Source organism: Malus sylvestris, chromosome 10, assembly GCF_916048215.2.
Source record: "Malus sylvestris chromosome 10, drMalSylv7.2, whole genome shotgun sequence".
Lineage (NCBI taxonomy): Eukaryota > Viridiplantae > Streptophyta > Magnoliopsida > Rosales > Rosaceae > Malus > Malus sylvestris.
In genome coordinates, this window is record NC_062269.1 from 4,958,906 (window position 1) to 4,973,558 (window position 14,653).

The window sequence follows — 14,653 nt, forward strand, 5'->3', positions numbered from 1 at the left end:
TTAGCTTCAAAAACAAAAATTTAGATCCAAGAAAAATTTAGCCTAATAATGTAATGTAAGAAAGACATCTTAAATTCGAATGGTCAATGAGAAAATTAAAATCAACAAAATAATAATATAGTCACAAATAAGTGTGTGAGTGGGGAGTTCCCGCGAGAGAAACTCGGGTCAAACAAAACAAGGCGCCTCTTTTCTTTTTGCTTATGGGAGTTTATAATACCCGAACAAACAAACAACCCAAAAAATAATTAGAAACTCGTGAAACGAAAGAAATCAAAATCCGAATTTCGAACCAGAAAAACAAAAGAAAAAGAAAACAAGGGGAAAATGGAAGCAGCAATGGGACTGATGCGTCGGATGCGTCGGATGCCTCCCAAGCACACTGAGACGGCTCTCTCCGCCCTTCTCTTCCTTCTCCCCCAGCACTCCTCCGATCTCCTCTCTCAAGTCGATCAGCCACTCCAGGTTCTCCCCTGTTTGTTTTCCGAGAAAATCCAATCCAATCCACTTTTCACTTTCCATTTTCTTTCTCATAGGGTTTCATTTTAGTCCCAAAAAAATAAAATAAAATGTTGTCTTGAAATTCAAATTTTAGTCACAGTGTTGCTCTGATTTCCCGAAATTCAGGCTTTGTGCGATATGAAATACGGGAAGGAGTTCATTTTGTGTGAATATAACAGAGATGCAGACTCTTACAGGTAAAACCCTCAAATCTTTTGTCAAATTTGATGGGTTGGTGTTAGTATTCTGATATTTTACACTTTAATTGCTACATTTTTTTAGGACATTTTAGAGGTAGCAGATCTGGCCTTGATTTGTGAATCTGGATGTTTGATATAGTTTGATTAATTTAATTTAATTTATTGTTTTGGTTCACATGCAGATATTGGTGTGATTAGTGCAATGCAGGTATAACTGTGTAATCCTGTTTTTTCTTTTTTCGTACAATCGTTTCTCTTCTGTGAACATCGATTGCCTATGGTGATATTTTTGCTACTATATTTCCATGTAGATCACCTTGGTCAAACAAATATCATCCGCTGCTAGAAGACGGCAGCCTCCCATCTGAGTTGAGGAAACTTGAAGTTGAAGCAAACGACATCTTTGCCATTTTTCGTGACCAGTGAGGTCCTTTACTTACCTCATTCTTCTGTTGTTCTTGGCATTGGTTGAACTTTATAAAACACTTACAAAATGATTTTTCTTCCATTAGCAAATTTTCGAAAAGAGGTCGCACTTGGTGCGATGGCAAGTGCCTTCGCCCATGAGCAGTAGGTCTCGGGTTCGAGACTTGGGAGCAGCCTCTCCATAAATGGGGGTAAGGCTAGCCGACATTCACCTCTCCCAGACCGTGCGTAAAGCGGGAGCCTTGTGCACTGGGTACGACCTTTTTAGCAAATTTTCGAAAAAAGGAAAAAGGAAAGAATGTGTCGTAAGTATGCTCATGCAATTTATTTTAGCATAGTGGTTCTGTTCTTTGTTTCCTTCTGAAGATTTTATACAGCTTGATTAACCGGTAATTTGGTAGGTACTATGAAGGTGGCATTTCTTCAGTTTATATGTGGGAGGATGTTAACGAAGGTTTTGTCGGCTGCTTTTTAATCAAGAAAGGTATACTGCCTGAACTTTCTCCAAGGAGATGCAAAATTCAATTTATGTTCTGTTATATGTATATTTGCTGATTTTTATTTTTTGAGGGGATTCAGATGGCTCCAAGACAGGGCAAGGTCGGAGAGGTTATCTGCAGGAGGGGCCATGGGATGCTATACATGTGATTGAGGTAAACTCTATTTGTCATGGTAGGAACAATGTACATCTGTGGTGAAGGTGTTCATGTAGTCCTGACACTCTCCCCCCTTTCACACTTCCACTAACTGTCATTCAGGAACTTTTTTTTTTTACATAGGTGGGTCCGGAGGAGGAAGGAACAGCTCATTACCGTTTAACCAGCACTGTCATGCTGCCTTTGACTACTGATAATGAGTCATCAGGCACATTCACTTTGTCTGGATCAATTAGACGACACGTAATCACACTTTATTCTTTTTCAATCGAGGAATTTGATCTTCTGTACAATTTTGCTTGTGGAAACATTTTTTTGAGAGGTACAAACAAGTCGGTTCGGGGAGAAATGGTACTCTTCTCTCTTTTGATAGTTAAGAGAAAAACTTGATGTACGCCAATGAAAGTGCTGTGAAATCTCTGTGATTGTGTTATATTGTTGGAGCTGATATGGTTTAAATTAATTGAGCACAAGATTTGCTGTTTGAATGATCACTCAACATCTGTTTTTCTGTGCTGCCCTGCATGTACTATTTGTATGATATCCTGGGATGGATCAAGTACTCTTTCTTTTTGGCTTTGTAGATGAATATGCACCTCTCAATTCAAGAAGGCCATATTTGTAACATGGGAAGAATGATCGAAGAAATGGAGAGCAAGCTGAGAAATTCACTCGATCAGCTACTGTGCTTCCTTACATGCACACTTACGTTTCTACATCCTGCTCTACAGCTCCGTCTACACAATGTTTTGTCAAGTTATGGAACTAAGAGCCATCCATGACCGCTGAAAGCATTGGGTTACCACGTACTAGATGTCTCACTGGCACTTGAACCACTGTGCAGTTGTGACTAAACAGTAAGGTTTACAAAGGGCTTCGTATATTTATCGTTGGAATTTAAATTGTCATTGATCTGCTTATTGCAGGTTTATTTTGGGAAGACGAAAGAGATGGTTTGCACTTTACGACCACCATCTGAAGTAGTGATGAGACTGCCTGACAGCTGAACAAGGGGGAATACCAGTCACTCACTAGGTATTGGTTGTCAAACTTAAGCGATTAGGGTTCTGCTGTACTTTATGTCATTATCTAGTTTTTGAAATGTTCTGTTGTTTTGAATTGTACCACTTGGTGGCCTTGTGCCATTGCACAGTAGAGAAGATGGCCGGTTTGTGAATCGAAAACGCCTCGTGGATTTTGTATTTTCATACTCATTATCAATTGTGTTCTTGAGTTAGTAAAATCATATTAGCCATTAACCTTGTGTGTCAAGTTATTTGATATTAAGCAAAATCATATTATCCCATTAACCCTAAACCATGTACAATACGCCAAGCCAAAATAACAAACCCTAGCTAAATCAATCAAGTAGGTTGCTACTGTAACCATACAAAAACCAACGTCGTATTAACATTTCCACAAGCACGGCTGGAGAGCTTGAGGCACCGTCTCGGGCTATGGCAATGCAAATTGTTGCTCCCGGAAGAGTTTGAGGCGCCTCTTGCCGGGAAAGAAGTTTGGTTGGAAATAATTTAGGATCTTAACAGATAAAACCTCTGGTTGTCGATTCTTTCTAGTTTTGTTAATTTGTAATGGAATCTAAGGATTAATGGCTCGTTCTTGAAGTCTTTTGCAGATCGAAAAAGTGGAAGAACGATGAATGATGCTGAACATTGATCCTATTAATGAAACTGTACGGATCATCCATAACATCATGAAGTGACATGGAAGCGGGAGTAGAAATCGAATCAGCAGCCACCAATTTATCATCAGTTTTTCTTGGAATCTTCTTCTTGGCTTTTGATTGCGCTGCAGTATCATCACAGTCGCCGCCAGCAGAAGCAACGACAGTAGCCTTAAAACTTTCCCTTCCTCTTTTCCGTGGTCCTATCGCTCTTTCGGAGTTGGCAGCTCATCACCATCATTGTCAACAGCAGAAATGGATGGTCTTTGAGGCTGTATTCATACATAATCCAGGAACCCTCTTGCCAAGAAGTCGATTCTCGCTGCTCTTGTAGTGAAATCTTTTGGCATGGCCCAAAATAACGATGTTTCCCTCCGTCGTCGCTCCCATCTCTTCCTTTTCTTCTCTTTCTTAAGAATGGTCAATTTCTGGAATCCTGAAATATATCCGGATGAGTAATTCATTCATGTGATGGCAATCTGTAAATGTTTCGTAACGGGGAAGTATCTCTTGTTTTTTGTTGCAAATAATCAGTTTTTGGTTGTGTTTTAATTAAGGACAATATTTATTTGTTGTTTGAATGATCACCCTGCCCAGCATGGACTATTTGTCTCGCATCCTGGGCTTGAACTGAGTTGGTTTGTACTGTGTCTCGTCATTTTTTACTTTTTGAAAAACAATTAAATTAAGTTTGGTGGCCGGAACATCGTCGTCGCTGCTGCAGCTGTTGTTGTTGTTGATGTTATAGTCGGAGGAAGTGCTCTGCTGATCCGGTTCCTCGTCGGCAGCTCAGTCCTTGGTCTGCCTGCTCCTTCAGATTCAGTGCTGCAATCTGATAAATTAAAGCCATCAAGTGACTGTGAGTACTTGTTTTTCACTTGCTTTTCTATCACAACTTCTACCTTCATTTCTCCAATAACTCAACAAATACATAATTGTTTACGTATATACCTCATTTTCTATGAGACGCTTCTCTTCCTTCAGCTGTTTTTCCTGTTCAGAAATAGAGCCATGCATAATACACCAAATTCAAATCAAAACTCTGTCCAAATCACTCCACAAATATTTAAACCATCTGAATATGTAAATATATATGGCACCAGCAGAAATGCAGTGATCAAGTGATCAGACAACTGAGTATATAAGAAAAATATTAGTGAACCACTATAGTTGATTTTAATCTACACTTTCCCCTCCCCTTCTCCCAAACCACAAAAATAATGAAACAACAAAAATGCAAGTCCCTGCAAGAACCGTGAGTTCGGGGGAGGGCATATCACAGTACACATGGACCGCTGATCAACGTAGGTGTAATGTGGATATGCCCTCAAACAGAATGCAAATGGCAATAGAATAGAATTAGAACTCCTTCCATTATCAGAGAAAGAACAGATGATGTCAGAGAGAGAGAATGCATACCGTCTCGATAAGAGCTGTAAGGTTTTCCATCATCAGCTGCGTCTGCATTATCAGTAGTACTCAAGTGAGTTTTTACCACCAATCTATTAGACTTAACTGTACTTCCAATACACGACACAAATTATATAAACACTTCATGTATCTGTTACTACTGTGTGGTTATTTCAACGATAATCGAGTGACTTGAACTGATTTTTTCTTTCTTTACATTCCTAGTTATTTATGACACAGGAACACCATCGAATTTGTATTAGTGCACATATATGTTAATCTCTGGAATTACTGAAATGATCAAATATCAGTAAACTTGTGTCGTAAAACACTTATCGATGTTGTTACACATGAAATTGCAGTTTCATAGACGAATCATATATTTTGTAGCTTAAACTTCACTCAAAACATGAACAAAATACCTTGATATCATGGAAACAACAGAACTTGCCAACTTCCAAAACTCAAGGACAAAAACATAACAAAAGAGAACAGACGTTTCATACATTACTGATCTTCGACACAATCCCAGCTAGAAAAAGAAGCTCTGTATGCAGGTTTATATTCCGAAAATAGGTACTTCACTTAATTGAAAGATCCATTGAAACCAGTCTAAGTGAAACCAGAATATGAACTAATTAATAATGGTCTGAGCATAAAGAAACAACCTTTCTTGATCTTGTTTGTCTTAAAAGTGCATCTAATTCCTCTTCAAGCTGGGTGAGCTCTGGAACATCTAGATTATCAAGGTCTTGTGCCTCCCTACCACTGCAAACACATAATCAGATCTTGGTCACGTGGGTGAATGTAACGAAGCTTCTGTACATGATACTTACCTTTGAATCATTTTCGGAGATCGGTTAGCGCCTGCGCGGAGATCACTACATTCCGAATTATGCTTCTGCACCCGAGATTAGCAGAATGTGAGAAGAGACGATAGGTTGCAAGTATTGCTACTGGTGTTTGTAATTATTTCGACACTGATACAAAACATGAAGTCCTAACAAATACAGTAAATTGAAGTTATTAATCCAATCTTCTGGGGGTAGCCCAGATGGTGCCTGGCAGGTGTCTTTGATGCTAACCTTGTCAGTACCACCAGCATTCTTGGAAGCACCAATTTCCTCTTCACTATGCATCTGGTAACGCTCCAGAAGCTTTCCCAAACTGAAGTAGATAATTATGTGCATTAATTATGAAAGAAATAAACCATCCATGATATACTTACAGTAGCGGCTCCTCTCGTGTGGAGAATAAGAGTCTATCTAACATGTGAAAAACGTACTGAGTGATGATTGGACTTCATGATAACATACTCAAGTACCAATTGATTTTTCGTTAAGGGCTTAAAAGAACTTGGTGTTTCCACGTATTTCTAATTGATTTTTCATATCTACCATGGTATCAGAGCTAAGGTGAATACATATCTTGAACTGAAACACAATAGAAAACAATAGGGACCAAAACTGAATAAAATTGAAACTACAGGGATAGAAGTACAATTTTGTGCAAACTACATGGACTACATGTAGTTTGTCCTCGAAAGAATGGCATTTTGTTTTTCATACACTTTCTTTATTTATTTCTCTTTTCTTTTTCTTTTTTATGGGAGCTCTTTTTTGTATTCTTCTTGTTGATGTAGGCTTAAAGTTGTCCTCCTGGGCGCTGCTCGCTTTCTCTCTCTAGATTTTGAGAATGTTTTTGCTCACCATTCTCAAGTGATTGTGATGCTTACCAACTTATTTATCATCGTTCAATAAGTTTATATTTCGAAACTTGTGTAGTGGATAGACACAAAATATAAATTTAAGCTCATCTAACGATGATACATAGGGTGGTGAGCAAAAATGCACCCGTGAATGTAAACTGCTAAGATAAATAACCCTTTCACCACAAGTTATGAACTTATAGGAAAGCCAAACCAATAGAAGAACATAGAAAAATAACACCTTTTAGGTATAAATCCCCCTAGAAGTTTAAACGAGTGACATTTACTATTTTACTCTCAATGTAAGGTGCATGCCATGATTATTTCAACAGATGAGGATTCTCTCCGGATCCTAGGATTTCGGGGATTACTTCATCGTATCCGTTCATCGTACATCATGCCACTTGATCAGAAATCATTTTGAATTTTTTTTATTTATTTCAATTTTAAATAAAAAAATTTCAAAATAATTTATGACCGCAGGATGACAGATGAACATACACGATGAAGTAATTCTCGGGATCCTTACAAACAGGATCCAGATAGGATCCTATTCCTATTTCGACAACACTTCAAGATGGACGCTCAAGAATCGATGAAAACTGGACACAAGGGAGAACTGATGGATCAAATAGTTGGGCCTTATCACTATATACTGCACCACTACTAGATATAAACATCAAAGTTAAGCTTCATATTGCAGTTAAAATGTATGTTTGGAAGAGTTCTAGGAATAGCTAAAACCGCTTTCAAAAAATTAAGTGTTGACAATGTTTGACGTAAAAAGTTAAAATCTTTCTAAATTGTAAAAGCATTTCTAAGTGCTTTTATGAAAAATACCTAGCAAGTGCTTCTTAAAGAGTTCCAAGTGCTTTATCAAGAAACAATTGAATGTATAGACATTTTGATTGTTGCTAATGAAAGTGTTTATAAGCAAAAGTACTTTCCAGAGAAACATTTTAAAAGGACCCTAAGTCGGGACAACAAAAATGTAACATATATAGTAGACAAAAGGATGTGCACGACGTGATATGCAATTGATTATCGTTGAGAGTGTGAAGCATTGTCTCGCATCAGAAATTTAATAAACTTTGTAAGGGCTTCGAAGGAGTTGGACTTCTCCCGGTTTTGTTTAACTCGAAGCCAGATGGCAACCTAGGAGATTAACCTAGGACTGTAAGTATGTCGGTGGATTATCATACGCATATTTTATTTACATGCATGCAGAACTTATCTACATATTTATTGTATTTTAACGTTCTCTCATATCAATACTAGTCAATTTCACATTTATAGTCAGATCATATGGAAATAAATGAAAAACAAAATTTCAAAAGGAATTATAACATAATTTTCTTATAGAGGTGATTTTTTTTTAACAATGATGTGATAGATTTTTTTTAGCAAACGATAATGTTAGTCGTTAAATTGTTAATTGTTAAGGTGAAGGGGAATTCACACCAGAGTACATATGCATGATTGCTTTCCGACACTACGATAAAATGCCATCTGCAATGCCATAGATTTTGAACTTGGTCCTTCTTTTAGGTATATTATTACGAATATTTTGATCCTGGTCTTTCTTTCCTATATTTAATTATATATAATACCACATTAGATTTTATTGAACTTTATAAACTTATGTACCTTCGCCCTTTATGGAGCAGACTACACCTTTCTTCTTTCTGCAGTAAGAGTTGAGGGTGTTAAATTCTTGTAATTAACATGGTCCTTCCCATGGAGTGATGATACCAATACAAATACACTTACTACAGGGAACTACTGATATTTTTTTTCCTTTTTATTTTTCAAGTTGAAGAAGGTTAACAAACCCGAGCAAGCTAATTAATTAGTTCTTAGACGCAAAAATCACCAAATAATCATGCAAATACTTTGGAACTCTGATGATCCAATATATATTCTACTATATATATAGTGCTTCGCCAAACAAAACTTCATCACAGACATGCTCACGACATGCATGGAAATTTAACCAATATTACTCTAACTATTACCATATCACTCCTTATGCATGCAAACTTTTCTTTATCATCTCAACGTATCATGCTATACTATTTTTCCCTGAATTATTTAAGAAATTCTTTCATGTGATGGAAACACTACTTGACATGTTAACGTGATCTTACAAACTCACTTTCAATACAATGCGTGCAACTATTGATATACATGAGTGCGTACCAGAATCTCGACAACAATAGCAGTCGTCACACACAACTCTATCGGATCAAATGGTGATTATATTGATTAGTCACTATTTTAGTTGCTTATGAGAGTTACTATTACTTATTTTTCCACACTTAGGATTCCATATCACTTATTATTTGTTCACAAATTAATGTGATCCGACAATCTATGAAAGGTTGAGGTATGTGATAAGCTAGTGGATGATAAGATGAGGTATGTGATTGTTTCTCAAGTTGAGGTGCAATGTTCTATTTTCCTAACGAACCCAACAATGTGCATATGAATCACATGCTATTCAGGTCAGAACTTGATCAATTCAATGTTTGGTATCTTATGTTGCCAAATGGTTTGGCAATAATACATTTCACGTCAAGTAAATGTATATCGAACATAAGTTGAGTTTTTTTTATCAAACATAAACTTCATTAATAGAAGAAAATGTTACATAAGATGAGATAAACTTAAAGAAAAGCTGCTAGTAGGCCAAGTGGACCAAGAAGCTCAAGGAACATGATGCCCAATTAGACTATGTTGACGCAAGTCGTCTTTGCCACAACCACCATATACCTCACCAATCCTCCGTTCAGATCAGTTGATATGCGGTCAGCACCAACAAAACATAAGGGCCAAAAGACAAACCACATATGCAAATAAGTCCTAATTGAAGAACATATCTAATCCCCTCAACAACAAAGATGCACAAAGAATACACAAATTTGCCTCTAAAATACTCAGCAAAAGAAAGCAGCCAGCACCAGCAACCATATCAACCACTCAAGGACCAGCAAGGGAAAACTGGTAATGCCAACCAAACAAGAAGACAAAACACCATCAGAACCGTTGAAGGAGGCGGTGCAGATACCCAAAAGTAGCTGTACAGCGGTTTTGCCCACATTCATCTAAGTGAGCGACAACTCGCTCTCGAGGTGGGTAGCAAACACAATGGCTAGAAGAGGCTTCTCCATCGAAAGCAGGTATCCAACAAACAAATGGAGGACTTGGGGGCTGAGGAGTGGGAGGGTATAGGAGAGCATTCGTGTGATGCACAGAGGAAGGGGATCTAAGTAGTTGTTACGGTTAGGGATTATATATAATTTTGGGGCTAACTTAAATCTGGTGCAACAACAATGCACCCAATCTGAGACCGAGCTCAGGCCCACTAACACCGGAATTCGAGGATTGAGGCGAGCTATCATCTTCCGAGAGATAGGGTAAGCTACCAGCCTACCATCAGTGACTGATGGAGCAAAACGGCAGGGGAGAGAGAAGGGAGGCGTTTTTCTCTTATTGGAGGCATCTATACTTACATATTCTACTAAGTTTGGGAAAACAGCATCCACTTTTTCCCCATCGAATATTAACAATATAGAGGAAGAAAAGGAATAATATATAAATATGTATATAGTATTCATATACAACAACTCGGGTCCGCCCCATGCCCCTTGAAGAGATTGATGCTAAAGGTTGTCTAAAGGTGTTCATTCGTTAGTAACGGTGGATGATGGATGTAGTCGCTCCAATAAATCTCTTGCATAGTCAATGGGAAATTTAGTCCAATGGCGAGCGTTGGAAGCGTAATGGGTAGGAGAAGGCTGGAAACTCAAAATTCGAAACCCTCCTCTTTGTAAGCGAAGGACAAAGAATATCGAGAGCTAAACGGATTTATACATGTTGTCTTTTAACGCTAAATTGGAGATTTCATTTATGTTTTCATTGTTTTCAATCTGAGGTATAACCACATACGAGTTTTCTTTAAACAATTTTATTTTAATTTTTAGAAAAAAAATAATTTCCTAGTTAATAGTAAGTTTCAATGTGTTTAAATAATTAAAGTTCAAAATTATGTAATTGATATTAGTTAAGTAATTCAAAAAAAAAAATTTACCTCAAAAGGCGAAAGAAGCATAAAAATTATCACTTCAAAAGTTATACAAAACATGTGAAAAGATAGCACATACATCAACAAAAAATAAATAAAATAAATGGATCCATTGATTGGTAACTCTTAAAGAAAACAAATCAAAATGATTTAAAAACTTTGAGTTTTAACGATAAAAATAAAATAAAAGGTAAAATAAATAATATCAAATTTGACCTTTTAGTGTAAAAATATAATCTTTCGTTATAGTGAACAGTACCACGAATTTTTCGTTAAAACTTCCAACTTTTAATTACAAGATGGTAGCTAGCTAGCAGCCTAGCACTGCAAAGACATACATACAGAAGGAACCGGATCACCTTCGGACCCAAATGAGCTGAGTCCAATAATCAAATAATTCAGACCATTGAAATTTAATTCAACAGCTATAATTATTATTAACTTTAAAGGATCTTCTATTTGTAACCATTAGATCAAATTTCAATGGTCCGGATCATTCGATCCTTCTACTTAAATTGTTTGGATGCAGAGAGGATCCGGTTCCCATACAGAAAAAGGAAGAAAAGATAGATCCGGAGCCAGCTGTCTAGTTCCTGGCGGGCACTTGGGACATAAAATCGAAATTAAACATAAATCAACTTCGATCGCACCGAATGATTCATTTTTTTTAATTTTAACGGTTTTAATTTGAAACGAACCGCAAGCTAAGTAAATTTAATTTCTCTTCTTAATATTTGAAACCGATTCTAAACCGGACAACATAATATACAAAATATTTAATTTAGTTAGCAAATTAAATGTTGGCGTATTGGTTATTTGGTGAAGGTCATATATGGATTTAAATTTGGTGAAGGTCAACATAATTTATTACGGTTTCCACCCTCGAATCGAACCGAACCACAATAACCCCAACCACACTAAACTGTACCCAGCCCCGGTTCCTTTTAAGCTTTTTTTTTTTTTTTGGGGTCGAGATCCCGGTTCCTATTAAGCTAAAACTAAACTGAGAAGGAAGAACAAATTAAAGGGGGGCGTACCTCTCGCCGCTACAGAACTCGTAGAGCCTCCCCTTGGCGGAGAAGATGACGAGGCCCACCTCCACCCCGCAGAGCACGGACAGCTCACGTGCCTTCTTGATCAGTCCGCTTCTCCGCTTGGAAAACGTCACTTGCCGCCTGAGCTTGTCGTCGATTAGCTTCAGCTCTACCTTCCCTCGCCCCATTTACTTGCGATTGCTTGATCTCAATCTCTCTCTCCCTCTCTTGTTTCTCTCTCTAGTTTCCGGGAGCGAGAGTAGAGCCCTAACCTAGAAGCAGCAGCAGCGAATTCGAAGGAAAACCAGAGGAGGGGTTTCTCAGTCGTCGGCGATCCTCCCACCCAACTACCATTTAAGGAATTTACCTTTTTTTATTTATGGATATTACTAATTTTGTTTATAGGACAAAATAGGAAACGTACCAGAACCAAAGAGAGTAGCTTTATTTTGGGTGCACATGTCAGCAAGGCATATTTTTCAGAAAAGGCGGATCCTTTTTCTGGGATTCTAAGGATTGTGATCGTGACCGTTAATCGTACATCGTCTGATCGTGACCGTTAATCGTACATCGTCTGATCGTGACCGTTAATCGTACACCGTCCGATCAATTTTTGTTAAGTATTATTTATATTTAATTTTAAATTTTAAATGAAATGATTTCTAACTGTACGATATACGATGAACAATTACAATCATAATCACGAAATTCTTAGGATTTCCAAGAAAAAATCCGATGAGGTTCCCTTTCCATATTTTTCGGCCATTTTCAAAACAAAATAAGATTATTCTATTAAAAGGTAAACCCTCTATTATGGTTTTGGTAGATATGTTTTTGCTCACATCGCCCGAGGGATGGTGATGTAACGTTAATCATTTACTTATCAATGTTAAATAAGTTCAAATTTTGTATTAAAATATAGAGATAATTGTTTTTAACTAATACGATAAATGGTTATCTATAAGATTTTCATTTTAAAATGAAAAAAAAAATTCATTAAACTATAGTAAAAAAATTTCTTTAAACTATAATATTAAGCAACGTATAAAATTAGTGCTTAATATTCATTCCCCATTCTTAGTTCAATCAATTAAACTCTTTTGTTTCTTATATTTTCACTTTGATTTCAAAATTAGGTAACTAAAATTTATTTATTTTCTATAAATAGTGCTTAACGCTCTGCCCTAATTTGGTAATATTGGGGACCACACATCTGGAAGACTGTATCCTGTCTGAACGTTCAGGGTAATCAGTAGGCAACTTTTGCTTTTGTCGCGTCAACCACGTCCACATCATTATTTTATGGAAACCTATCCTCTTTTAGGATTGAGGATTGACGTTGGGTGTGCGGCTCCTCGCAGAACACATCTGCCTTCCTCATCCATCCATATCGGCTGAGTTGGGAACCACCGCACTTGAATTCCTGGGCTTAAAAATTCTAGGATCGCTTGGATGTTTTTTAAAATAAATTCTTAGTAAAAATTCGAACGAATTCTGAAAAATATTTTAAATGCTTCGTAGAAGAAACAAATGTTTTTTGTAAAAAGCACATATATAGTATTTCCTGCAAGAAACACTAGATACAGTGTTTTTTGTTTCAAAATATACTTAGACCATCTCAAACTCTTGAGCTAAAATCTAAAATTTTTAACCTAGAAGATTTAGGTTTTAACACAGAAACAGTTTTTCTCCTCCAACTTTTTTTGAGTTAAATTTTTAGCCTGGGAGTATTAAATAATGAATTTAGGACAATTTTTTCTTAAAGTAACTTTTAAAAAAAAAAATTATGTGGATTATTCTAATTTAATTTTTTGAATATTTTAACCTAAAAATATTTAAATTCCGATAAATATTGAAAAATATCTAAACTGGCACTATGAAACTCATGGAACACTATGAAAAAATATGAAACATATAAAATAATTTTTTTTATTACTTTAGGCTTTAGATTTAAATTTGGACCTTTAGATCTTTTGTTTTGCCGTTAGATTTGATCATATTAAATCTTATCTGTTGTATTCAATAAATTTATAAATATAAAACTAAAAAAAGTACACGTATATGGTGGCCCAGCTCCACTAACTCAGGAGAATCATGGGCTAAATTTGCTCTAAAAATGAGTTTTGGATTAAAACTCATATTTGCCCCAAGGGTTGAAGCAAAGTTGGGGTAAGTTTATAATCTAAAATTTGAGTTTTACTTCAAGGGGTTTGAGTAGGTCTTAGTGCTTTTGTACTCAAAATCACCTTTATCAACAGTATTTTTACTCATTTTAAAAGTACTTTCAAACAAGCTCTTAATCTCTTAAGAAATTGTAGGATATTTCTATTTACGATTTATGAAAATGTTCTTTTGTGCGGAAAGTCATCCTACCGCGTTACTTATTCGCGTAAAATACACATATAGAGAATTTTACTTGGGATTTTTTGTGGGTATCATAAGGATTCCGCAATCGTGATCATTCATTGTACATCGTCCAGTCAGTTTTCGTTAAGTACTATTTATATTTAATTTTAAATTTGGAATACTTTGGACGCGGTCCCTAATCCTTAACATTTTTTTATTAAAACCTTAATAGTATTCAAAGTTTGATCAAAGTCCCTTGACTTTGTACCTCATTATATTACTATTAATATTTTTATTTTTATAGTTTTGACATTAATTGTTTGATATTTTATGAGATTTATAATCCTATAAATTTAAAATCCCTCATTATAATACTATTAGAAATGGTTACAATGAAAGAATTCAAACGTTTTGATTGAATAAATGGATAAAAACTATGTAAAAATAAGAAATAATAAATGGCAAAAGAATGTATCCATAGTGTTAAAAAATTGGTACATTTCACATATAACAAAGTGGTACATTAATAAAGAAGAATAGGTACATTATAAATAAATTAGGGTACATATAAAAGATTAAAAAATTATGAGTACGAATGAATTTT

General features: G+C 36.0%; 2 protein-coding genes across 10 annotated transcripts; one reads left to right on the forward strand and one right to left on the reverse strand.

Annotated features, from left to right (window-relative positions):
* Positions 1–200: 200 nt before the first annotated feature.
* On the forward strand, positions 201–4,048 carry LOC126585074 (probable F-actin-capping protein subunit beta). Of its 9 annotated transcripts, XM_050249465.1 has the most exons (9): positions 201–465; positions 628–698; positions 1,013–1,123; positions 1,529–1,611; positions 1,707–1,780; positions 1,907–2,134; positions 2,368–2,460; positions 2,707–2,818; positions 3,420–4,048. In XM_050249465.1, the coding sequence occupies exons 1-8, from the start codon at positions 328–330 to the stop codon at positions 2,788–2,790; spliced, it is 882 nt and encodes a 293-aa protein (XP_050105422.1). In that variant the 5' UTR covers positions 201–327; the 3' UTR covers positions 2,791–2,818; positions 3,420–4,048. The 9 variants fall into 9 exon arrangements, 8 of the variants coding, with proteins under 8 accessions (XP_050105422.1, XP_050105421.1, XP_050105426.1 ...); XM_050249464.1 differs by lacking the exon at positions 3,420–4,048 and having other exon boundaries at positions 2,707–3,042; XM_050249469.1 differs by lacking the exon at positions 3,420–4,048 and having other exon boundaries at positions 1,907–2,026; positions 2,707–3,042.
* LOC126585079 (truncated transcription factor CAULIFLOWER A-like) lies at positions 3,954–12,110 on the reverse strand. The gene is made up of 7 exons (XM_050249479.1): positions 11,707–12,110; positions 5,963–6,044; positions 5,714–5,778; positions 5,546–5,645; positions 4,887–4,928; positions 4,419–4,460; positions 3,954–4,299 (listed from the first exon to the last, which is right to left on the reverse strand). The coding sequence occupies exons 1-7, from the start codon at positions 11,889–11,891 to the stop codon at positions 4,210–4,212; spliced, it is 606 nt and encodes a 201-aa protein (XP_050105436.1). The 5' UTR covers positions 11,892–12,110; the 3' UTR covers positions 3,954–4,209.
* Positions 12,111–14,653: the final 2,543 nt, after the last annotated feature.

Bases quoted from the DNA above. Each gene is read 5' to 3' on its own strand.
- LOC126585074 (XM_050249463.1), top strand. From the start codon at position 328: ATGGAAGCAGCAATGGGACTGATGCGTCGGATGCGTCGGATGCCTCCC. The intron at 466-627 runs GTTCTCCCCTGT...CCCGAAATTCAG, and splicing joins AAGTCGATCAGCCACTCCAG to GCTTTGTGCGATATGAAATA. The intron at 2,135-2,367 runs GTACTCTTCTCT...TTGGCTTTGTAG, and splicing joins AGTCGGTTCGGGGAGAAATG to ATGAATATGCACCTCTCAAT.
- LOC126585079 (XM_050249479.1), bottom strand. From the start codon at position 11,891: ATGGGGCGAGGGAAGGTAGAGCTGAAGCTAATCGACGACAAGCTCAGG. The intron at 5,779-5,962 runs GTTAGCATCAAA...TCTCGGGTGCAG, and splicing joins ATGCTGGTGGTACTGACAAG to AAGCATAATTCGGAATGTAG. The intron at 4,461-4,886 runs GTATGCATTCTC...ATTTCTGAACAG, and splicing joins TTACAGCTCTTATCGAGACG to GAAAAACAGCTGAAGGAAGA.